General features: G+C 40.7%; 1 protein-coding gene across 1 annotated transcript in view; it reads right to left on the reverse strand.

Annotated features, from left to right (window-relative positions):
* Positions 1-25,026, reverse strand: part of IMPG2 (interphotoreceptor matrix proteoglycan 2) — a gene marked incomplete at its 5' end in the record, with an annotated part of 62,103 nt that overhangs the window by 22,748 nt on the left and 14,329 nt on the right. Inside the window, 5 exons of the mRNA XM_081859544.1 lie at positions 460-618; positions 2,590-2,675; positions 3,169-3,218; positions 17,256-17,279; positions 17,387-17,418. Coding sequence (XP_081715670.1) covers positions 460-618; positions 2,590-2,675; positions 3,169-3,218; positions 17,256-17,279; positions 17,387-17,418 — 351 coding nt within the window. The remainder of the gene's footprint in view (positions 1-459; positions 619-2,589; positions 2,676-3,168; positions 3,219-17,255; positions 17,280-17,386; positions 17,419-25,026) is intronic.

Genomic DNA, 25,026 nt, shown 5'->3' on the forward strand with positions numbered 1-25,026 from the left:
TAAATGTATTTCATTGTAATATATACTACATTTTAGTACTTTTCTGAGTTTAAAATTATACCGCAAATTTTTTGAGAAGTGTAGTCTGTAGTGTATTTATATTTCAGTCCATATATTGGGCTATGTACACACTATGCCCGTGGTTCCCAACGTGGGGCACATGCCCCACAGGGGGGCAATTTGATTTTTAAGGAGGGCAATTTGAGAATGAGTTATTAACAGTTAATGGCCTTTTAGGCTTCCTCCATGTGAATAGGACTTTAATTTCTGAATAATAAAAATTATATGTCATGGGGGGGGGCAGGCATTAGGATTTTAGAGATGCTTAGGTGGGGCATGGCGAAAAAAAGGTTGGGAACCACTGCACTAAACCATTAAAGCACATTCAAAGCACATTTCCCTTCTCAAAGAATTCTGGGCATATATAGCATATCAAAAAAGTACAAGTAATGCAATTACTTCAGAAATAAACTGCAGCGAGAGTTGCTGGGATTCTTCAGTAAAGGGGTCGCTCAGCTCAGTGGTGTATTTCTCCTCAGGAAGAAGAATGCTGAACTCAACCATCTGTTCATGAGCTGGGGTCACCAGTTTCTCATCTCTCTTTATCTCATTATTGATCTGATGAAAAAGAAATTAATTTTACTTAGCGAATTGTGGTTAGAAACCATCCTTTCACCAGTACAGGTTAAACACCAACTTAAATTCGTACAAAGGGGGCTATTCCTCCATTATACATGCAAAGGGTTCCTCACGCGATTACTGGGCAGCAAGGCTGAATTGCTGGCTCTGCCTTCAAGGCTGGGTGGCTTCCACCAGCTCCAGCCCCAACTTGCCATGTTAGGCTTTTCACCTGCATACAGTTACACCTATGTGCATAGATCTCTATGCAAGTAGGCTTCACAAGGAGCTGAACCCCTGGAAAACCAGGATTCAAGTTTCTGGGGAAGCCTACTTACATAGACAGTCCTTCAACAGAGGTCCCCACCTATTCCAGTGATGTTAGTGGAGAGAAAGTCATGTGATCTTGAGGGTGGAGCCAGCAGGGCAGTAATTAAGTGAGGACCCTTTCACATAGGAAGGCTCTATTGTGCCACTTGTTTCTGGTGCAATGCTTTTCAAATTTCTACCTCTTAGGCATAGGAATGTGGTTGAAGATAAGACTCAATTTCCACTGCACCTCGACTAGAAACAAACAATAGTTTCTGAAAAACAGTCAAAGGTGCTATGGAAGTGTCATAGTTTCCTATAATGTACTTATTTATTTCATTCAGCTGCTATTGCTAGTCAACCACTTCTTATAAGGTTTTGAAACAATGCACAATCCTGCTAAACCTGCTTACCAGAACAGAAAGTGAGGCAAGGAAGATATTGGGGAGTGGTGATGTCAGGACATATTGGGGAGTAGGAATCAGGAAAGATGGGGCTAAATCAAGGGAGGTAGGTGGGGTTAGGGGAGAAGAAAGAAAAGGTATTTGCATCTCTTATTTGTCTTGTATGCGTAAGGACCAACCAATTTGGATGACTTTTGTCTCCCTTCTAGACTTTTAAGCCTATGAAATGCTATCAAACACTGAATAGAAATAGAATTCTTTCTAAATAAAGTGCTGGATTTTCAAAAGTGTCAGCCTTCAAGGATTTGGAAATAAAAACATATGTTACACGTCATCTTGGTTACACTTCTGTCATCATCATTGTGATCCCACCTTTCCTTCTCCTCAACAGAGACTCAAGGTTACAAGCTAAAATAGAAACAGCTTAGAAACATATAAAAAGCAACCACTCCTACACACACACACACACACACACACACACACACACATATAATGATCACATAAGATAATTACAATAAAATCACCACAACACCAACCCTTGCCTTAAAAGCAGTCAGTTCCCCAAAGCCTGTTGGAACAAGGAAGTCTTCAACTGCCACAACAAGGAGCCTGTCTTACTCCTCTAGGTAGGGAGGAAGTTCCAAATTATGGGAGCAGCCACCAAGAAGGCCCTCTCCCAGGTCCCTACCAAGTATGCCTGTGAGGGTGGTGGGATAGAGAAAACAACCTCCCCGAAGGTCTCAGAGCCCAGGCAGGTTTGTATGAGGCAATGCAGTCTTTCAGATAGCCTAGACCTAAGCCGTACAGGGCTCCATAGGTCATAACCAGCACTTTGAATTGTGCTTGGAAACAGACTGATAGCCATTGGAGCAGTTGTAACAGGGGAGTCATATGCTCCCTATAATTTCTAGAGCAGGCTTCCTCAACCTCGGCCCTCCAGATGTTTTGAGACTACAATTCCCATCATCCCTTACCAATATTCCTGCTAGCTAGGGATCATGGGAGTTGTAGGCCAAAAATACCTGGGGGCCCGAGGTTGAGGAAGCCTGTTCTAGAGAGTGCCTTAAACATGAAAGACAATTTTACTAAGAAGCATTTTTAATGGTTGGAGTTATGTACTTATTTGTTTTGTTATTTCAGTTTGTGTGCTGTTCTTCCACATAAACCGCTTGACAAATCTAGAAAGGAAAAGTGAATGAAAAGTGAATACAGTTTCTTATCCCCAAAACCAGTCTAACAAGGAGCTCATTACACATACTTCTGTGTCTTCAATTTTGTCAGTGGTACTCTCTGAAGGACTCTCAACTGAGACCACATCAGGTGGTGGAACATTGGCAGCTGCATCTAAGGTGGAAAACATGCAATATATACCCTTAGTCAATTAATTCATTGCTAGACGGTATAAACAAAGTTGAAAAAAATGAAATCTGCCAACCTAGGGGGAAAAATGTCTTGAAATGTTCACAAAATTTAAAAATGGTGGTCACTGTGATTCAGTAAAGCTACATCAGACATTTTGTGTTATTTTTATGGTTTGCTTCATGACAATGTGGCAGGAATAACACTGACTCGAACCTGAGCCACAACAACACAAATACTGACTTGCCCTACTGCAGCTTAATCACAGCTTTCTGGACACACGCAAATATGCCCCTTCTAATTTCAGATATGGCTAGAGCAGCTCAGTGTCAACCTCCATGTACCCACAAGACACCAAAGAAAGGAAAGTCATGAGACCCTGCAATCCTATGAATAAAGATGTCCATCACTAATTGAAAGCCTCAAGTCTTCTTACTCATTTACTGCAAAATTAACATATGAATAAAGGAGAACAGACCTCTCAATGTGGTAGCATCCCCAGTCGGAGAAGGCGTTGGCAGCCCAAAACTGAGAACCAAAGACAACAAAAGGATTAAGTGTAAAAATGGGATTAAGTTTTCTTTCAAAAACAATCTTGCCCTTAACATGTGTAAGCCTCAGGGACCTTTTAACAAGCTGAGGAGAATTGCTGAATAAAATCCTCATAAAACTTTGCTGGTTCATGTTGTGTGTGGGGGGGGGGGGTATATGTGCATCACTGATAGGTTGTATTCCGTGGACCCCATAAAACACAAGAGATGGGTTCAGATAAAATATGAGGAGTGCAGAGTTTGGCGATCTCCCACAATGTTTCTGGTACTTTTCCAGCCCCAAAACTGAGTGTGAAAGAGGCAGTGGCCTCTCACTATCCTAGTGTAATAATATCTCACCAGCCACCATTCCATGGTGAGGTGTACTTTGCAACTTGTTCTTGACATGATGATGATGATGATGGTGGTGGTGATAATCCATTAGTGGTGGATTTATTCTGCTTGAATTGATTATGTGATGCTTCCCCAATGCTACCCAGATGATTACTGCCCAGAGAGGCTATCGTACAACATAAACAGGTCAAAAATGAACCAGAACATCTATGTTATGAAAAGTTATGGGATTTCAGCAGGGAGTTACAGGATATGAACTGACTGGAAGGAAATGAAGCAATGTGACTGTCCCAAAACTTTTGTAGGTGCAAACTTTATTGAAAGCAAGACTGCACATGACCACTCTGGCAGCATCTGAATAGGGAATAACAACCAGACGTCTGCAGGGGCCCATAGTTCTTTGAATTAATCATAAGGAAGAATTCACTAGCAACAGAAACCCAGTTAAGATTCTCACATCGGGACTATAAATCCCACCTCTTTCTAAGATGGGGTACAGTCCTTTTCCCATGCTGAACACCACACGTACAGAATAACATGAAGCATTTTGTCCATGCAATAAATATGCTTGATAGAGATGGTTGCCACAATATTTCCCTCTAGCAACAGGAATTGACCATATTGTCTCCTGACATCTTTAAGTCTACGTTACAGTTCTGAATATATATTGGCATGGCCAATCCCACTTAGTGCAAATGATGGTTAGATTTGCCAACATGTAAGCCAACTCCAGGAATAAATTTATGGAATGTCATATATAGTCATCATGTAATTTTGGACTTGGAGAAAACTGTTTGAATTTGGGAATCCAGTACCAAAACCACTCGCCATAAATGTTTAGCTGGCACCTTCTTCCAGCAATACATTGCACAACTCCAAGAACACAGGAAGCTGTGTTGTATTATTTTCCATCTAGTACAATACTCTCTGACTGCCAGTGACTCTCTAACATCTCAGGCAAATGTCATTCCTGCTGCCTGATCATCTTTTAACTGGAGATTTCAGGAACTGAACATGAGATTTTATACAACATATTCTCTACCATTGAGCTGTGATCCTTCCCTCTTTAAGGGAACTTTTCTGTTGTTGAATTCCTAATAGAAATAGGACCTATTTCCATATTATTAGATTAAATCTAAACAGCCATAACTTAAGTATATTTATTTCATGAGTTTTTAAAATAGCATAAGAATATAATAGTTGTTGGGCCATTTCTTAATGGCAGCCCCGTAATTCTTTTTTCTTTGTCAGCAATAAATTAAGCAAATATTCAACCAATTCCTAGAAGGAGAATTAAGAAATATGGCAAACTAATCCAGTCTTGTTTGTCGTTTATCCAGGTTGGATGCTAAAGAACAGCTTTGCGGCAAGATGCACAAATTTAGGACATGTTGATACATGAGACAGTATGATACAGCATATGGGAACACCAAGATAGGTTAAGTGAGATGTGCTTTCTCCAAATAAAGCAACACCTTTCACATTTTACCGTGGGGAGAGATGAGTGGTTTTTTACTTCATACATTATAAAGGAATGCAAAGGGGAAATACAAGGGATCAGTACTTCCTCTGTCTCTCCTAAAACCAACCAAGGCACTGCTGATTGAGGTGTGATTTTGAATGGTGTTGTTCTTGTCTAAATCAAACACTATCTTCATCTCTGCACCACACTATATGTGGTTCAAGCAGAACCAGAACAGGCTAAAAGACAAGAAGACACAGCTATTACAAAGTTCACAGGCTGTCATGTTGCTGCTGTTTATACATTAGCTTCGATTATTATATCATTAGAAAACCTAATCATTCATTCTAGCGACCTATTTTCTATTTAAAGAATAGTTTTGATCAAATTACAGCTTTCTCTCTATTAGCAATTTCATTATTAGTTATATAGATGAATGTTGGATAGGAAAAGATTATGACAGCAATTGTAGACTAATAGTTTGGAAAAGCTTTTTCTAGAAGAAATGGTAAAATACCCTCTAAATACAGGAGCTTTAATTTCCCATATAACCATGCCTACACCTACTAAATAATAAAGTATAATTTCCAGTGTGACAGAGTAGGGCCAGCCATTAGGCAGAAAGAGATAGACCACCTCAGAGTTTGGAGAACCACTAAAAGGCAGCAAATTGTCACTTGTTATATTTTTACTACCATGGAAGCCATTTGGATTTTTAAATCTAGATAGAAATTTTGAACTAATTTCACCATGCCTCTGACCCAAGAGTATTCTTCATATTTTTGGACATCTTTTTCTTTCTTCCACATGATTATAGCCTTTTGGTTTAAAAAAATAATGCACACCACCACTTTCTCAGAGAGAAAAACCACAATTCACCACTAGCTAAATCTCGTCTTTAAATGATAGTATTAGAAGCTGTGTATGGTTCTTGAAGGAATGATAATAGCTACATTATAAGGAACTTTTTCGATGCAGCGTTCAAGCTGGAAGAGCTTGATAGTAGTAGGATGTCATTGCATAAATAGTAACCCTTTTTGAGGGAGGTTCATTTGCACAAATGATTCATTTGTGGTTCATTTGCACAAAATGAACCACTACAGTGTGCATTCTCTCCTGCCATTTGTTTCCTGCTTTCCCAAAGTTTCAAATTTATGGAGGTTTTAGAGTATCCCCAGCTTGCTAAGACCCCTAGATGCACGAGCTGGATCCATGATGCAGAGAGGGAAGACCAAAAAAGGTGAATACTGTGCAGAGAGGGGAGAAGGGAAACAGCTACCCTGCCAAGGAAGTAGGTTCACCCAGTCAGCCATCTTTCGTTGGCAGAGGGAGTGAGACTCTCTCACTAGGGAAGCCTAAAATTATTCTCTTGGTCCTGAGTGAGGCCTCCTCATGGGTAGTGGCCTGGTTGTGACTGAAGTAATAAAGACAGGGAATTGACAGGACAAATACATATAAAATAAAAAGGAAGGGGAAAGCATAGAAGGAACACCCTCCATGTCACCTCATGGCCAGAGAGGGAACCAGGAATCTCAGAGAAGAAACTGAGTGATGATAACTTCCCTGATACTGAAGCAAATAGGGCCTAAGCCTTGTTCTACACTTCCTTTTCTCACAATATGTAAAAGACAAATTATAAATATTTCTATCCCACCTTTCCAAGTAAAATTTCCAAGGTGGCTTTCAATATGGTTTTAAACAAATAACAATTTATTACAACAACCAACAAATCACTGAAAGCCACTAAAACCATAGGCCAACACTTTTTTTAACCTGCTGCCCCCCACCCCACATCATTAAAGGTGTTACTATGCAAAGTGATTGGTACAACTAAGGTACCAGCACTGAGAAGACCTGATTAGCCACCCCATCTCTCCACAGAAAATAATATAGAAAAACAAATGTTTACAGTCAAATAGTCTTGTTTGTTTTAATTCACAATGAAGGAGAAGAAAGCTGCAGGGTTTTAAAAAATCAACAACAAAATAACAAGAAGTGTTTATGTAACTTTTAGTATTACGCAATCTAATGTTGTTATATTTAAAGTAAAAAAAATGTTAAGGGGGAAATCACATAGAATGTAAGAGGTAACAAATTTATCCCTAAATGCATCCTGAAGCCAATGACATAACTTCTGGACAGAACCTGGTCTATTTAATTGCCTAATTTTTCTCTTTAGAGTTCAATTATATTGCAAAATTAAACAGTGGTGCTTTATTGGTTCAGAGGGGACATAACACACCACAAACTTTTATTTCTCTTGCAGAATGGGAATTCTTGTGAAAGCGCAGATCAAGGTATGGGGTCCCCAGATATTGAAAATAAAATATCTACTACCTGTTTAAATTAAAATATGGATCAACATATATTTTCTTTTCCTTTGTTCTACCCTTGCTGCAGAACACAAAACTGGTGAGGTAGATTTTACCTTCAGTTATGCTTATCCAACCCAACAACTTCGGTGAGTTCCATGGAGTTCCTATCATAACTTACTTATAGATAAAATGATAAATAACAATACTATAATATCTATTGCCTACCTGCATAAATGAAGCTCTGGATCAGCTTGGCTGAGTATTAAGCAAAATATTAAAAATGTATTAAATGTATAAGCAGATTTTTGTAAACAATAGAGACCTAAGTACAGAGAATAGAGAACTTCAGTCACCTAGGCCTATGCAACACTGTTAAAGTTTGGAACTCAGGCAACCTCACCAATAGACAAATTCCATAATAAGTGTAGCCATGCTTCTACTGAAAACCTGAGGGAATCTGCATGTTAATTTTTGCAGAGATTTCCAGTTATGAGGTAAAAATATTCTCTGCAAAAAGGAAACATGCAAACTGTGCGGCAATGTCATTGTACCCCTTTTACTTTACCAAGGGTGAAACAACTCAGGTAAATGCATAGTTTGGACTATTAGCATGCTTAATATTTCTATTTTACATACCACCTTGAGGGGAACTAATTGGGACTGGGACCTTCATGAGGGCAGAGTGGTCTTCTAACATTTCAATCCCATAGCAAAATCCTGACAAATATCCCACCCCCAATAGCTGCTATTTGTATTGGCAGCTTCCCTCACAACACAAAAAGCAGCTTTTGAAGAGGGATTTTCATTAGGATCACATCATGAAGGTAAACGTTTTTGTTTTGTTTCTAAAATCCCCTTCATCATGACTCCATCTTGATTTTTCTCCTGCTGCTATTTAAAGTAGAGAAATTTAGCATGGAAGTTATACTCTGCTCAACAATTATTTTCAGAGTAGATAATTGTTTTATTTTTATGATATGCCAGTCAGGTCAGCAAGGGCTGTTTCCCACACTGGCCCCAATTCATCCAAAATTAGGCTGCAATCCTAAGAACACATGTGCTTGGGAGTAAGTTCCATTGAACTCAGTGGGACTTACTTCTGAGTAAGATGCACACAAGATTGCTCTGTCAGTCTAAAATTTTGCTTGCCACTGATTGTCAACCGTTGAGATTCCTGCATTGCAGGGAGTTAGACTAGATGGTCCTCAGGATCCCATCCAATTCTACAGTTCTGTGATTCTAAAAGGGGAATGTACTGTACCATGAAAAAACACAAGTATTTAAGCTAGAAGCATATTTTGGATCTGTATTGACGTCTCCTGGGGTAAACACTGTAAGTTTAAACACATGCTGGAGGTTGTGATAGAACTTCAAGGTTCTAACTTTAGGTGGATCAGAGCCACAGTGTAATATTTTTGGGAAGCTGCAGAAAGGCTTCACACCTTTGTTTTCTAGAAAGGCATTTCTGGGCTTTTTCTGGGTTTTCATGGAGGAAACACTATAAAAAGCATAGGAGGAGGGCCAGGGCTCAGTGGTACAGCACATGCTCTACATGTAGAAGGTTCCAGATTCAGTCCCTGGCATTGCCAGATAGGCTGGGAGAAAGCCCTGCCTGAAATCCTGGACAGTCGTTGCCACTCAGTGTAAAGCAGATTCCTATATTCCTTAGCTCCCAGACTGCTGGAAAATCTAAATTCAGTTGGTTAAGTGCTGCAGGGTTACTAATTGCTCTGGATTACTGGCATTGTTGGGGTTACTGACAATGTGTGATGCACACTGTCAGACAGAAGACATGGGATCATTATTGAATCCCACCCTATCAGCAGAAGGCTTGTGAAAAGACTGCAGGGTGAGGCAGGAGACCCCTCAGAACAGTGAGGAGGTTAGCTGAGGGAATTGTTTCATTAGGCAACCTGCAATGCTTGTGCAGACGAAGCATCTATCATAGAAGCAATGTTTAATTTTACCTTTAGGCTTTGTATCTCCTATTATCAAAAAGTGGTAAGATACTCTGAATTTGCCATATAAGGTGCATTCCAGGTTGCCATATTTCAGAAGGTTTTTGAGCTATTTTTAAGGAAAATCGGCAAAAATGACACATGTCTTGCCATACGTCTGGATTTTCCCAGACATTTTTTTGGCGATCAGACACTGCTTCCGACTACAGTATTCCGGGTATGTCCAGGAAATTCCAGCCATATGGCAACCCTTAAAGCACCTGATATCCTTTGTAATTAAATGAATATGAATTACAGGGAAATAACTCATTTTTGCATTGGGCTTATCAACTATTAAACATTACGTTTCAAAAATCTGAGATATAAATAAAAGAGCCCCCAGCCCCTCTTTTAAGATTAGACAATACTTCTCTTAAGTTTACATCCAAGTATAATAAGGGATATCCAGTGTTAGTTAGGATTTAGGTCTAACTAACTCTGGATTCCACACACATATTCCATGTTTAATCCAATGAATTTACAAGGTGAATTGCAGTCAAAGAAAACAATTATAAAACAATGAATGAACATACAAAGTTCCAAGTAAAACAACTACAACCAATAACATGAGCAGCATCAACAAAACACCAAATAAAACAACAGCAGAAGCAGTATATTCATTAAAATCTGACGTGAATAAAGCCGTTTTAGGCTTGCCAAAACCTCAAAACAGTGGGCACTAGTCGGGCCATGCTACAGTTTCTATTGTTCTGGTAACATATAATGTGTGCTGTTTGGTTGTGTGTTGCCTGTGGGGCTGCCCTTGAATACAGTTCAGATACTAGAGTTAGCAGTTAGCACACAACTGCTAAATTTATAACCAAGGCCAGATGTACGGAGCACACCTAGTCAGTCTTGGAACAGCTGTTCTAGCTCCTAATCCTTTCCCAGTATGCTAGTATTTATCTTTAAAAGGACTGTACAATATGAACTGCCCTTCTCCCACATCATTCTGCCAAATAATGGATTTCTTCTGCAGAGGCATTTCTTCAGTTTCCCCCACCTACTGTGGTAAGAAGGTTGGTGCAAGGTGCTCTCCTCATTTACCCAATCTTTTATTGCTGTGGAGTCTTGCATTGTTTCAATATTATTCTTGCCTTCTGTTTTTTTACCTCTACTGCTATTGGTTTTTATGCCGGTTTATATTGTTTTTATGTATTTATTGTAATATTTTGTTTTTGATTTTGTTAGCTGCCCTGAAAAACTGACATAGAAATAGGACAAAAATAATCATGAGTGTAGAAGCCAGCCATTTTATTATCTGCTTAAATTCTATAATATAATCATAAGGCCAAAATTTGAAAAGCTATGTGTTGGAGCATAAAGTCAAAAATACCTCAGCATATACACATTAAACACACATCAACAACAATAATAGATGGAAATTCTCAACTGCTGTTTCAAGATCACCCAAAAAATTGGAGGCTGCAAACAGTAAGTTAAGGAACTATTCGTCATTTGCAAGTAAACCAATAGTACTCTAGGTTACTTCAAAGGGAAACAGCCATAGCTCAATGGTAGAGCAAATTCTTAGAATGCAGAAAATTGTTGGTTCAACCCCTGACATATACATGTGGGGCTGGAAAAGATGCCTGTCTGAAACCCCAATGAATTGGTTGGGATGTAGACAATACAGTGGTACCTCAGGTTACATACGCTTCAGGTTACATACGCTTCAGGTTACAAACTCCGCTAACCCAGAAATAGTACCTCGGGTTAAGAACTTTGCTTCAGGATAAGAACAGAAATTGTGCAGCGGCAGCGCAGCGGCAGCAGGAGGCCCCATTAGCTAAAGTGGTGCTTCAGGTTAAGAACAGTTTCAGGTTAAGAACAGACCTCCAGAACAAATTAAGTTCTTAACCCGAGGTACCACTGTACTGAACTAGGTCAGGACCACTGGTCTGAGTCAGTATAAGGCAACTTCCTATGTTTTGCAAATCAGGAAAGAGTGAATGTTTGTCAATGTTTGTTTGGCTTATGTGGTGTGAGAACCAGGACACTGAATTGTCCAAGGGAAGGCCCAATTTTAACCTACGCCTCCCAAAGTTTCATAGTATTTGTTCTGAAACAAATGTACCCTCCTAGCATTTATTATCCATACATGACGTTCTAAAATCCTACACCTGATTTTTCTAATTTTAATAGCAGAGGGTGGGGTTGTATTTAATAGAATTCATCCATTCTGGCCACAATCACAATTTTGCGACATTATGCGACATTTAGAGGGCTAACAACCTATGTTTCCCACGCTTTGCAAATGCTGCATAGGTCTGTGTTTTAAATGCTGCTGGTTGCTGTTTTGGTTAAATAGTGAGTCAAGATCTATATGCCTTTCTGAATTCAGGCAGTCAGCTGTTTTGTTTGTTTTTGTAGTTCCTTACATAAGTGGGATTTTGGGGTTAATTGGCATTCCCCAATTATTTCCCAACGACATCTACAATCACCCATACTGCAAATCCATTTCAGAACAAAGAAGTCGTAATCAGCTGCACATGTTGTTATTTATTTAAGCATCTTCAATGTGCATGGTGTTTCAAACAGTATAAAAGGGCAGGTCCCTGCCCCAAGGAGCTTATAACAAGAAATGTAAGAGCAGTCTTGCTGGATTAGACCAAAGTTCCATCTAGTTGGTGATCACAGTGGCTAACCAGATGCCTACAGGAAACCCACAGGAAGACATGAGCTAAATAGCACTCTTCATCTAAAATTTGACACAGAGTAAACAACAAAAGAGGAAAGGGAAGGCTGGACCTTCCTAGGTAGGGCATTCTAGGTGGAATGTGCCACTGCAGAGAAAACCCTGCTCTTCATCACAGACAACAGCAGAGATGCTCTGAGGATCTTAACTGAAGAGGAAGCAGGTGTTCTTTCAAGCAGGGCTGGACCAAGACATTTTGGTGCCTGAGGCAAAGCACAAAATGGTCCTCCCTCCCCACTAGGGAAGAAGGGGGGGGAGTGAAGAGATACATCAGGAACAAGGGGGGTGGGGAAGATCTCCATTGGGATCTGCTGCCCCTGTGGATTTTGCGGCCTGAGGTAGTAACCTCACCTTGCCTCACAGGTGGGCCGGCCCTGCCTTCAAGTATCTCAGGGCCAGATTAGTTAGAAGCTAGACAACCATCTTATGAGTCAGCACTCTTGATCTTTGGAGTAAAAACAAAAATTAAGTCAATTGCTTCCCACTCCCCACAAGAATCCACAGGTGCTTATTTGATTTCAATAACAATTTCGAGCTTTCATTATGACATAGATTATATAGCAAGGTATGAAGGCAAAGTTTATGATTTGGTGTGCAGTACTGAATATATTGCCATTTTTTCTTTCAAGTTTAAGGCTTTTTTACCCTGAACACCATTTCCCATTTAAATTATACATGTGTATAGAAGGATACAAAGCCTAATAAAAAAATAACAATCAATACTGATTTAAGGACTTGGTCTTCTACAACTTTTAAAGAGCCAAGTCTCTTTCTATATTCATGAAACATCAGTTATATTGGAACATACTTTTATCCTAGTGTTGCATAATAGTCAGTAAAACCAACTGAGCTATTCCTGGAAGTAAGTTATGCAATAAAAACAAAACATCTTCATTTTCTAGCTACTCCAAAACTATCCAGTACACAATAATTAGCTGAAATCACCTATGCACAACTATTTTCCCAGGTCCGGGTGAGATTTTATGAGGTGCTAAGGGAGACATAGCCAAAGCTGTAGTTTTATAACATTGTGCCAGACTTTTCTTTGTAGAACAACTTGTTTTAAGACTATGAAAACAAGGCGAAAACTAAGGCTGCCAACAAAGCATTTTAAGTTGATTTGCCACCTTAATTTATATGTCCTTTAAGTTTGAACCCTTCTCTTTGATCTCTAGAAGTTAAATATTTGAGTGGCAGGTTGGGTACCTCTCAACTCTCATACACAAGGCAAAGTGAAGTGGCTACCTTAAACAGGAGACACTGGTGTGTGGGGTGTGGCAGCAAGGAGTTGGAGGACAGATCTGTGAGTGCCCCACACAACCTGAAACTGCACCTTCTAACCCTTCCCATGGCTCTCAGGTGCAGAGGAGGATGCTGTCTGGCCACCAGTGTTGAACTAAAATTCAACTGCCATTGAAAGGGTGTGTGTGCACCATCTTGTCCTTTGAATCGGGATAAAAATATCTTGGGCTGCCCTGCTCATGCATGTATGTAATGGCTGGGCAACCTTTTTGAGGACTGCATCATGTCGGGGGAAAGTCACTGGGGCCATGTATAAATGGTGAGCAGAGCCAAAGTGCATGTGAATAACTGATTCTCACATTCCCTTCTCTCTTTCTCTCCTTATCTCCCTCTCACACATCACCCGCCCATTCAGAGAGACACAAAAGCACACAAGCAAGACCCATTCATTCAAGCACATAACCCATTCATCCATTCTCTCTCACACACACACAGCCTCCAGGCCGGGGTGGGGTGGGGTCAGCCAGTTACACTTGCCCCAGGCCTTGGAGGGCTAAGCTGGCTGGGGAGTGGGCACCAGGAGCCTGCCAGACTTACACTCTCATTCAAAGAACACCCTGGGCCTTCCAGCCAACTGGGGACATCTGCTTCGGGCCTGTCCTCATCCCTTCACAGAAACACAAAACACCAAGCCAACTTGCCCATGCACAAGACCCTCACTTTCCAAATCTGAAGCCAGCCTGAGAGCTCTGCCACCATATTTCAGGTCACTAGTCCAACCACCATGTTACCACTGGAGAAAGAGAAAAGCAGGCAGGTAATGGAGGACCTCTTCCCTTTGTCCTCTCCATAGTCTGCCCTCTGAGAGTGGTAAGGGAGCAATCAGTCTTGGAATGTTCATAGTATTTAAGAGTGCAGTTGGCCATCTCTGCTCTGTGGTCGGCATTCTTGAGCATGGCTGTTGGAGCATCTCTTTGGCACCTACTCTCAAAGGGCAGAAAAAGGAGTGTGCACAATAACTGGACAACTTCTCTTTGTAACCCCCATATTTTAGTTAAACCTTCTCATTGGAGAACTTCTAAATGCATTCACGTTTTCCCCAAGCTTCCCCAAATGTGCTCTTCAGGGTCCTCCAACCATCTAGAACAGGTTCAGGGGTGTGAGGGAGCTTCAGTGGGGAGGGGTATCTCAAAAAAATGGCCTCTTTCCCCATTCTGCTGACAGAACCCTTACTGTCAGCTAAGTAACACTGTTGGATACACCCGAAAGTAAATTCTTGTGGAAATTGCATCAGTTGTGAAATTATAAATATTCTTAAGAGTTTCCTTGCCCCAGAGGAAACAGTTATAGTCAGTGTGTTTATAAACTGCTTCAAAAGCCACTGCAGGACAGGCTACTGTTGAGTTAGTACATCAGAGTAAGTTAAGACAGGAAATGAAGCTTTTTGTGAAAATAGATGTGTTACAAGCACACTAAGTGCATCTCTGTTTTCTTCAATGAAATGTTGGAGAGTATGGTAGCCACATTTGGCACCTCCCTAGCATCTGGTGTAAGAAGTGAAAACAACACATCTGCTAACATTTGCGCACGCTTGGAGATGCATGCCTCCCCTTCACACTTGGTGCATGTTGGACACATAATACAGCTGCCACACAGCATGTGAATCCGCTGCGATCTCAATTATTGGAATGGCAACTATACTGAAGTTAATTCTACTTCAGACATATTTGTTTTCTTCTCTTAGCTGCTCTTTGAAAAAGAGAAGCTTTTCCTGTCATGTTTAATAGAAAGCAGCATGATTTCTTGACATCTAAATGCAGTTCTGATTCCTTAGTTACAATGCCAGTTTATTGCTCCATGGAATGTCTGGACTTGGAAGCCATCCCTGGCTGCCTCCTGATTTTCGGGGGGTGGGGATGGACCACGTATTGGAATTTCAGCCTTGCAAACAGAGTCCAACCTCTCAGCACTTGAGTACACATGTCCCAGTACTTCAAAAAATAATGACACTATAAAAATTCCTTTAAAAATTAGTTGAAGTTGTTTCTCACACAAGAAAAATAGCTGGTTTCAAACAACTCCGTGTTTGAAGTGCTCTTGTTCTCTCCAGGACAGGCCTCAACTTAGACAGATCTTTTGTGGTCAAGATTTAAAAGCACATCCAAAGACATGCCAGGTTTATATAAAACAATGCAGTGTCGAAACACACAGTGCAGAAAATTCTGTTCAAAATTAAAGAGACTAGTGCCATATAGAATCAGCAGAAATCTAAAATAAAGGAGTTTTTGATCTCAAAACTTGATATGTCCAAACTTGAACTTGGAGACAGATGTTGCATGCAACTGTAATTACTCTTCCAGGGAAAAAAACCACAAACCCAGTTTTTGTTCATGGGGAATTCCACAAATGTGGTCAAACCCCAGCCTTGCTATTTAAACTTTTTACATGGACAGCATAGTCAAGAAGGTATCTCAGTAGTTGTGGTGATTTGAAAATAAAAGAAAGAAAATGGTCTCTGGATATTTAAATACCAAAAACATTATAGGTAATAAAGCACACAACACTTATATCTATGGCCCTTTGAATGTTGTTGGACCACAACTGCCACAGTCCTCTAACACTGGCCATGCTGGCTAGGACTGATGGGAGTCCAATAACCACTGAAGGACCACAGGTTTACTATCCCTGGTTTAGAACCTAAACTAGTCAAACTCTTAAAGGTAAAGGTAAAGGTACCCCTGCCCGTACGGGCCAGTCGTGTCCAACTCTAGGGTTGTGCACCCATCTCGCTTAAGAGGCCGGGGGCCAGCGCTGTCCGGAGACACTTCCGGGTCACGTGGCCAGCGTGATGAAGCTGCTCTGGCGAGCCAGCACCAGCGCAGCACACGGAAACGCCGTTTACCTTCCCGCTAGAAAGTGGTACTTATTTATCTACTTGCACTTAGGGGTGCTTTCGAACTGCTAGGTGGGCAGGAGCTGGGACCGAAAGATGGGAGCACACCCCGCCGCGGGGATTCGAACCGCCAACCATGCGATCGGCAAGTCCTAGGCACTGAGGTTTTACCCACAGCGCCACCCGCGTCCCTAGTCAAACTCTTAGAATGTCATTTAAAAAAAAAAAAAAGTGCTATTGTAGTTATGCAGTCATTTTATAAGAGCATTTATATTCTGTTTAAGAGTATTTTATGTTATCTTTCCAGTGAGTGCATTGCTTACATTTGCATTCCCAAATCTACCTGCAGAATTTATTTGCAATGATGGCCAATGGCAGCTACACAGCTAGTTCTAGCCCTTACACACAATATCTAGACAGGAAGCCAAATAGTTCCTTGGACCCACCTAGCCCAGGGGAGTTTTTAAAATGCTTTTCTTTGAATAGCAGGCCTACCGTACCACATCACAAACTGCTTTTGAAAAGCACCTGCACTTTTGTCACGTGGGATGAGCGGCTGCTATTCCAGAAGCACAACTGCAAAACTCCCTTGAGTGTGAGGAAACAGTTGCACACAGTTCTTTGATTAACAAATTGAATTGTTCGTTATCTTATCTTTTGGAACCCTGGTTATCAGAAAAGTGCTTTAGGGTTTGAATGTCAACCCTTCATAGGTATGAAATTGCTAGGCTACAAGCCAATGTCAACAAGTTCATTTCTAGCTATTCTAATTAAGACATACATTTTCATGTGGCAGCATGAAGCCTGGCATAAAGTCTGAGAAGGCATATATATATATATATATATATATATATATATATATATATATATATGAGAAAGACACATGCCAAAGGTGCATTGGGTCGTGAGTCTGCTTTGAGGTTTACACATGGGACCTTCAGTCTGTTTAAGCCTCTAGTGCCACTTTTTGATATTTATATGAAGCATATTCTTACGATGCTTTCATAAAACTGAACACCAGGCAGAGCGGGAAACGGAGTAGACTAAAGCTTTAAAATTGTATAAGTGACTTACCCACACGCCCAATCGCTGCAGGGACTGACAAGAAACCAAAATTTTAAAAGAAGCACAAGTGGTTGAAATGCTACTTCATATATCTAATGATATACACTATTTGTAAAATGCAGGGTAATGTTGATACTCACCCACCCATTGCGTCTTTAGCATAGGACAGCTTCTAAAAAAATAGAAAATTAAATTCCGGGTAAGTACTTGCATTTTGCAAATTTAAGAGTTATATTTTTGCACCCTCTGTGATACCACTCCCATTCTTGTCTAGTGCAGGTGAGCCTACAGGGAGAAAGCCCCTTGCATAGATTCTTGGCTACATCTATTCAGGTGAACAGGAAAACTTCAGATGGATTACTCAAATCAAATGACCACATTGCTAGGTTTTTTTGTTTATATTAAATGGTGCTTTACCACATTGCCTACTGTATATTATATTCAGAAAATTCAAGGGGGGAGGGGAAAGGTTAAATAGAAATCCACTTTCTTTATGTCGCTTTGGAAAACTTATGTGGTCTTGTTAATGTGATCAAATTCCATTCAAGCTTTCTGAGAACCGCCAGCAAAACTGAATGCAAAGAACTGGAGGGATCTGATTTGTTTAACTGTTGAACAGCTATGCAGAAAGCCATCCACAATTGGTGTGGCATTCATCACTACAGTTCTCTAGAACCATTATAATACAGGCAAATTCAGAAGAACAGAATCACAGATTTTGGTTGCTTTGTGTGTGTGTGTGTGTGTGTGTGTGTGTGCGCGCGCGCGCGCACGCGCACGCAAACAATATCATTTTGTGTTTTTAATGTATTATATATTTGGTGTTGTTTTATATATTTATTTATATATCATATATATATAATGTATTATATATTTGCCTTGCCAACAAAGGTCCGTATAGTAAAAGCTATGGTTTTCCCAGTAGTGATGTATGGAAGTGAGAGCTGGACCATAAAGAAGGCTGATTGCCAAAGAATTGATGCTTTTGAATTATGGTGCTGGAGGAGACTCTTGAGAGTCCCATGGACTGCAAGAAGATCAAACCTCTTCATTCTTAAGGAAATCAGCCCTGAGTGCTCACTGGAAGGACAGATCCTGAAGCTGAAGCTCCAATACTTTGGCCACCTCATGAGAAGAGAAGACTCCCTGGAAAACACCCTGATGTTGGGAAAGATGGAGGGGACAAGGAGAAGGGGATGACAGAGGATGAGATGGTTGGACAGTGTTCTCGAAGCTACCAGCATGAGTTTGACCAAACTGTGGGAGGCAGTGGAAGACAGGAGTGCCTGGCGTGCTCTGGTCCATGGGGTCACGAAGAGTCGGACACGACTAAACGACTAAACAACAACAACAAATATTTGGTGTTAACCGCCCTGAGCCCAGTCTCAGCTGGGGAGGGCGGGGTATAAATAAAATTTATTATTATTATTATTATTATTATTATTATTATTATTATTATTATTGGGGCAATATAAAAGCAAGCTATCAAGGGAGTGACAAGTGTACAATATAAAATTGTACTTTTATCATAGGCATGTGTACAGGCTAAAAAAAGTACCAAAAATTGGTATTTTGTGCCTCATTTTTAAAGTTTTTATTTTTAAAGTAACATAGTTGGAATTTTTTTTAGTAAATTTTAGTTTCTTTGTTTGATGAACAAAAATTAATGTCCTTTTTAATTATGTGTTCAATAAATGTTCACTTTTAAAATAAATGAATAAAATTCGCTGAGTGCACGCCCTCATGAAATTTTGCGCAAACGCCTATGACTTTGCTAATAAAATCCAATAAAAGGTTAAAATCAGGAATATTCCTTGAATGAAGGACGCTTTGAAAGTGTTTGTCTGACTTCATAACACCTTAGTCCTATGACTCTGGATGACCAGAGAATATTATTACGTTAAATTTCTGCGTTCTGGACACCTTTCTGAAACTACCAATAAAGCGAAGCATCAGTAGTCCATATGCTCCCTGAATAACAACCAGGAGTGATCCTTTTTCCCGCTCCATGGCCATACAATTCCTCTAAGTAGTAAACTTGAATAAAGAAAATAACTATTTCCCCAAAACGCATCTCTCTCTAAATTGCTTAGGCAGGTGACCCGGTCAAGACCAGCAGGCTTAAAATAACACTTACCAGAAGTGTTTCGGTTTGATGGCACATGTAAGCGTGCTGTCACCCTGGATATTGTGGGATTAGGCACTCACTCCTGCTGTCTGGGCTTAGGACTCTGGGCAGGTGGCTTTGAAAGAGTGCACGAAACACACTGCACGGGATCAGAAATACTGGTGCTCATCCCTTGGCTTTCTTTTATTCTATTCATTAAATTTATGTCCTACCCACAGGAGCCCAAGGTGGCAAACATCAAAATGTTAAAACAATACACTTTAAAATAAGAGCAACGGCAGATGACTGCTGTGTCTGGAGACAGAAGTATTCACAGCAGTGACCAGAGGAGGAATAACCATTGGGAAGAGCACAGAGAGAAGGAACACTGTGGTGCCTCCATAGCAGCACAACTGGACGCCTTCATCTGCCCCAGCTGCAACAAAACATGTCTCTCCCACATCACTCTCTACAGCCACAGCAAGTGCTGCAACCTTCCAACCGTTTGCCTTCACCCCCTAAGTCTCACTCCTCCACTGTCTCCCAAGATGGATGGATGCCAAGAGCATACCAGTTAGAAATGAATTGTATTATGTCTGCCTTCCAAAAGTTTTCTTCAAGTCGAGCAATTTTCATTGCTCCCTCAGTGTATGAGTTTCAGGCAAACTCGGGATTTAGTATCTAAGGGCATTTTCCCAGCTCAGTAACAAGATGCTTTGTGCTCCCTTCCTTGGCCCAAGATGCACATAGAGCTTCCTTGCCTGCAAGGAATTCCCAATTCAGTGGTGGGAGCAGCTGCCTGCAAAGGCTCATATGTGTGTGCAGGACCTGCTCTGCCTTTAGGCTGAGTGAGGCAGCTGCCTTAGGCAGTGAGAGAGCATGGAATATTAGTGAGGTGTTGGAGAAGAAAGCTTGAGGCCTTGCCCCTAAGTTAGCCTGTTGCCCTCAAGCGCAGTCAAGGATGGTGTCCTCTTGCTGTTGTTAGAGTAAAACTCAATTGCTAGTTTCTGGGTGTGTAATGGGGTAGGGGTGACTAATTCTCTCTTGTCTAAGGCAATCCTATGTCTCTTGTCTAAGGCAATCCTATGTCTCTGTGTGTGAAGCTTCCATTTCCACTGAAAAGATGCCGGCTGACTGAGTTCTTAGTGTGCTTCTCAGTGGCTCTGAATTGGCAACGAGAATACTAAAGTAACCTTGCAACTATTTCATTGGACCTGCCAGTGCCTTGTGTCTAATTCCATAAAATATTCAGGGTCACAGTCTAAACAGGCCTGTTAAAATCATAATCAATCCCTCTTCACAGGGAACTGCTATCATTCCTGTATTGCAGAGGGCTGGACTAGACAATCCTATGGGTGCCTTCCAACTCTCCAACACATATAAAAACCATTCTGAAAATGCTTTTTTTAAAAAAATAATAATTTAAAAATACATTGGATTTTTCCATAAGGCTCATCATCACTGTCTATTGTAACATTGTGTATTGCATTTAAAACACACTTAAAATGTTTTATTTGCAACTGTATAGCTGAGTCCTATGATTCCCCTAAAAGAAAGGGAAGGCCGTCTATGCTTTTTAATATTAAAAAAACCAAGTAACATCAAGTGCTTCACTAATAAACAAGTTACAGGTAGGTAGCCGTGTTGGTCTGCCATAGTCAAAACAAAATAAAAAAATTCCTTCCAGTAGCACCTTAAAGACCAACTAAGTTAGTTCTTGGTATGAGCTTTCGTGTGCATGCACACTGTATCTGAAGAAGTAGAAGAAGTGAATCTGAAGAAGTGTGCATGCACACGAAAGCTCATACCAAGAACTAACTTAGTTGGTCTTTAAGGTGCTACTGGAAGGAATTTTTTTATTTTGTTTTGACTAATAAACAAGTAACAGATAACGCTACATGATTATTACGCATGCAGTTAAGTACATACACTAATATGTTTCAACCATAAGCTGTAACAAAATTGGACAGGGTTTACTAGTAAAAGTGAAAAAGACTTATCTAGAAAACCTGTGTCTGCATAATATAGTCCTAACTCCCTGGCTGAAAACTAGAGTTGCAAGTTGAGGCAAATTAAGCTGCTTGGGTTGATGAATCCCAAGTAAATATAGCTGTGAATAAACATCAAGACATCTGCACATGTTGTTAGTTAAAAAGAGGGAAAGGATAAAGTCGTGCTTGTTCATATCTAACTTGAGCCTTGGCATACTTGTCTGAAAGTCTTTGCCAAAGACTTCCAAAAGAAGCCGCTTGCAATACTAATGTGATAACAAGCTCAAAGTTATAGGGAAATGTCTGGAAAATCTTGGGCCTCTGCTCCAAAGTCTGGAATTAAAGATAATCTTGAAGTGCACACAAATGTACCTTAAAAACAGGAATCATTGTTTTTCTCTCTTCCATAGAGCAAGCACCACTTCTCCCCTCCATTTTACAATGTTTTTTTTTTTGACAGAGGTAGTAGCCACTATGCTTCAGGCTACTTCTGTTTTTTAAAGAATTGCCTGTATGTTTGTTCATTTGTTCATCTGGAGCCTTCTTTATTTACTTTTAGCACACACGCACACAAAATTGAAAAACTGTTCCCAGGGTGATGGGAAGATGGGTTTGTGACATCATGAGCCTCCAACCAATCAGCACTGTGCTCTGCCAGTTTCTGAACCAATTGCACATAGTTTTCTCTGAGTTTGATCCTGGGGCAGAAGATTCTGGGAGCAGTGACTGGAGTACATTTCCTTACAATAAACATTAGGGAAAGAGTTTAGAGATGATCCCATTTGAATGGTGTGAAGGTGGATTTGAAGAAACTCCAGCAGAAAACTGGCCGTTGTTTTCTGCTAATTAATAAAACCACCATGTTAATTCTTGTCTCAAGATATTGAACCCAAACTTATTGTACTGTGTATGAATAAAATGCAGTGAGTGTGCATCACTAGGTAGAGAGTGGACAAGCCAGGAAACCAAACACAATATAGTTCAAGAACAAACATTCTTTAAGGAGGCACAATAAAACCCAAGAAACCATATGGAATGGAGAAGAAAAGCTATTTTGTTTGCTTATTCCAAGTTCTGGTGGAACTGTACGTAACTAAGGATAGAACTATACATTACAAAAAATGCAGAACTGCCACTGCCAACTATACATTGCATTCTCTGTATCTCTATTTAAAATGTCTAATTCAATGTACCGTATACCCTGACATCACTACAATGTTTGTTTCTCTTCCCCCAGTTTTCTCCATGGGCTTCTGTAGGGACACACTCAGCATAATGATACCAGAACATAAGGGAAATTGAACTCAATATTAGGTAGGCAAAGGAGGGAACAAGAAACAGGGCTGCCATTTCCTACAGCAGTCATTTGGGTAATACCCATACCGGAACTACATATTAATAGTCAAGGGTTAAATTCCAAACACTAGCATTAATTTAGTTTGATCTTTACTTAAAACTGCCACACCAAAGGGGTGTGGAATTAGAAGGGACCCTGAGGGCTGTGTAGTTCAACCTTCCGCAATGCAGGAATCTCAGCTAAATCATCCATGATGGCCATCCAGCCTCTGCTTCAAAACTTCCAATGAAGGAGAGTCCGACACCTTCCAAGCTTGCTGCATCTTCCTGGCGACAGACCTTTAGGTATTTGAAGATGACTATCATACCCCCTCCCAATCTCCTCTTTTCCAGGTGAAACATACCCAACTCCCTCAACTGTTCCTTAGAAAGCTTGGTTTCCAGAACCTTGCAGAACCATATTGGTTGTTCTCCTCTGCACACGTTCCAGCTTGTTAATATCCTTCTTAAAGATGTTGAACAACAAGGGGCCCAGGACAGAACCCTGCAGCACCTCACTTGTCACTTTTTCCCCAGGATGATGAGGAACCATTAGTGAGAATACTTTGGGTTTGGGTCAGTCAACTAGCTACAAATCCACTTAACAGGTAACTCTCCATTCCACATTTTACCAGTTCATCTGCAAGAATATCATGGGGGACTTTGTCAAAAGCCTTAATGAAATCAAGATATACTACATCCACAGTATTCCCCTGACCCCCTCATATTCCAAAGCTTGCAACTCTATTGGAAATAATAAAGAAAGAAATGAGATTCATTTTGCATTACCGGTACTTGTTTTTGAGAAATCCATGCTGGGTCTTAATAACCACAGCATCCTTTTCGAAGAGCTCACATACCAACCATTTAATTATCTGTTCTTGGTCCTTTCCTGGTATTGACATCAAGCTGACCACTCAGGAGTTACCTGGGTCTTCTTTTTTCTCCTTTTTGAAGATGGGCACAACATTTGCCTGCCTCCAGTTTGCCGGGACCTCACCTGTTCTCCAAGAATTCTCAAAGATTATAGAGGCTTTGAGATTACATCCACAAGCTCCTTTAGTATCCTTGGGTGCAGCTCATCAGGCCCTGGAGATTTGAATTCATTTAAAGTAGCTAAGTGTTCCTTTACTACCCTCTTTTCCTATATTGGGCTGCAGCTCCCTCCTTGTATCATTTATTCTGTTACCACCAGATTGGGCACTGTTTTCCTATTGGGTGAAGACAGAGGCAAAGTAGGTGTTGAGCAATTTCACCTTCTCTCTGTCACCCAATAGCATTTCTCTGTCTTCTCTATACAGAGGACCTATCACCTACTTGTTCTTCCTCTTGCTTTGAAAATAACCAAATAAACCTTTTAAAATTATTTTTAACCTCTCTTGCATGTCTGAGCTCATTCTCAGCTTTGGTCCACCTGACCTTCTCCCTATAACTGTTGGCAACTTGTGCATTGTCTTCCTTTGTGATTTCCCCTTTCTTCCATTTCTTTTACATGCCCTTCTTAAATCTCAGCTCATCTGTAAGCTCTTTAGGCAGTCACACTGGCTTCTTCAGATGCCTCCCACTTTTCTTTATTGTTGGAATTTTCTGCCTCCGTAGCTACAATATTACACCTTTAAGAAATTCCCATCTATCTTGGACTCCTTCCTCTTTGAGTACAGTGGTACCTCAGTTTAAGAACTCCGCAAAATCGGAAGTAGTGTCCCAGTTTGCAAACTTTACCTTGGTCTAAGAACAGAAGCTGAACAGTGGAAGGGCACCGGTGGCAGGAGGCCTCATTAGGGAAAGCACACCTTGGTTTAAGAACAGTTTCAGTTTAAGAACAGACTTCCAGAATGGATTAAGTTCGTAAGCCGATGTACCACTGTATTTCTGACCATCACTCAGTAGTTCCTTAAGCTTTTTGAAATCAGCCTTATTAAAGTCCAGAGTGCATGCCTGACTACACTCAACTTTCCCTTGCCTCTGTATCATGAAACCCAAGAGGACATGATCACTTCCTCCCAAATTTCCCAGTACTTCCACTTCATTGATCAGTTCCTCCCTGTTGGTGAGAACCAGCTCCAAGATAGATAATCCCCTTGAAATTATCAGCCAGGCAGTAGGGAGTCACCTACCACCACATTTCTCTTCCTCCTAGGGGAGTAGAAGGAATCATTCTGTACATTGTACCTTCCACAGCCACCTGGGTGTATTCTGAGGTCTACAGCAGCTGTCCTTGCTCCATTGGCCCAGAATCAGTGTCTGGGGTGAGGGCATGGAATCAATTCTGCAGCTCCACTAACGTGGCTCCCGACAGTCCTACTTTGGTGTGCCACATTCCTCCAAGGATTTATCTCCTGCAATG

The sequence above is a fragment of the Podarcis erhardii genome (assembly GCF_964252035.2).
Source record: "Podarcis erhardii genome assembly, chromosome: 4".
Taxonomy (NCBI): Eukaryota; Metazoa; Chordata; class Lepidosauria; order Squamata; family Lacertidae; genus Podarcis; species Podarcis erhardii.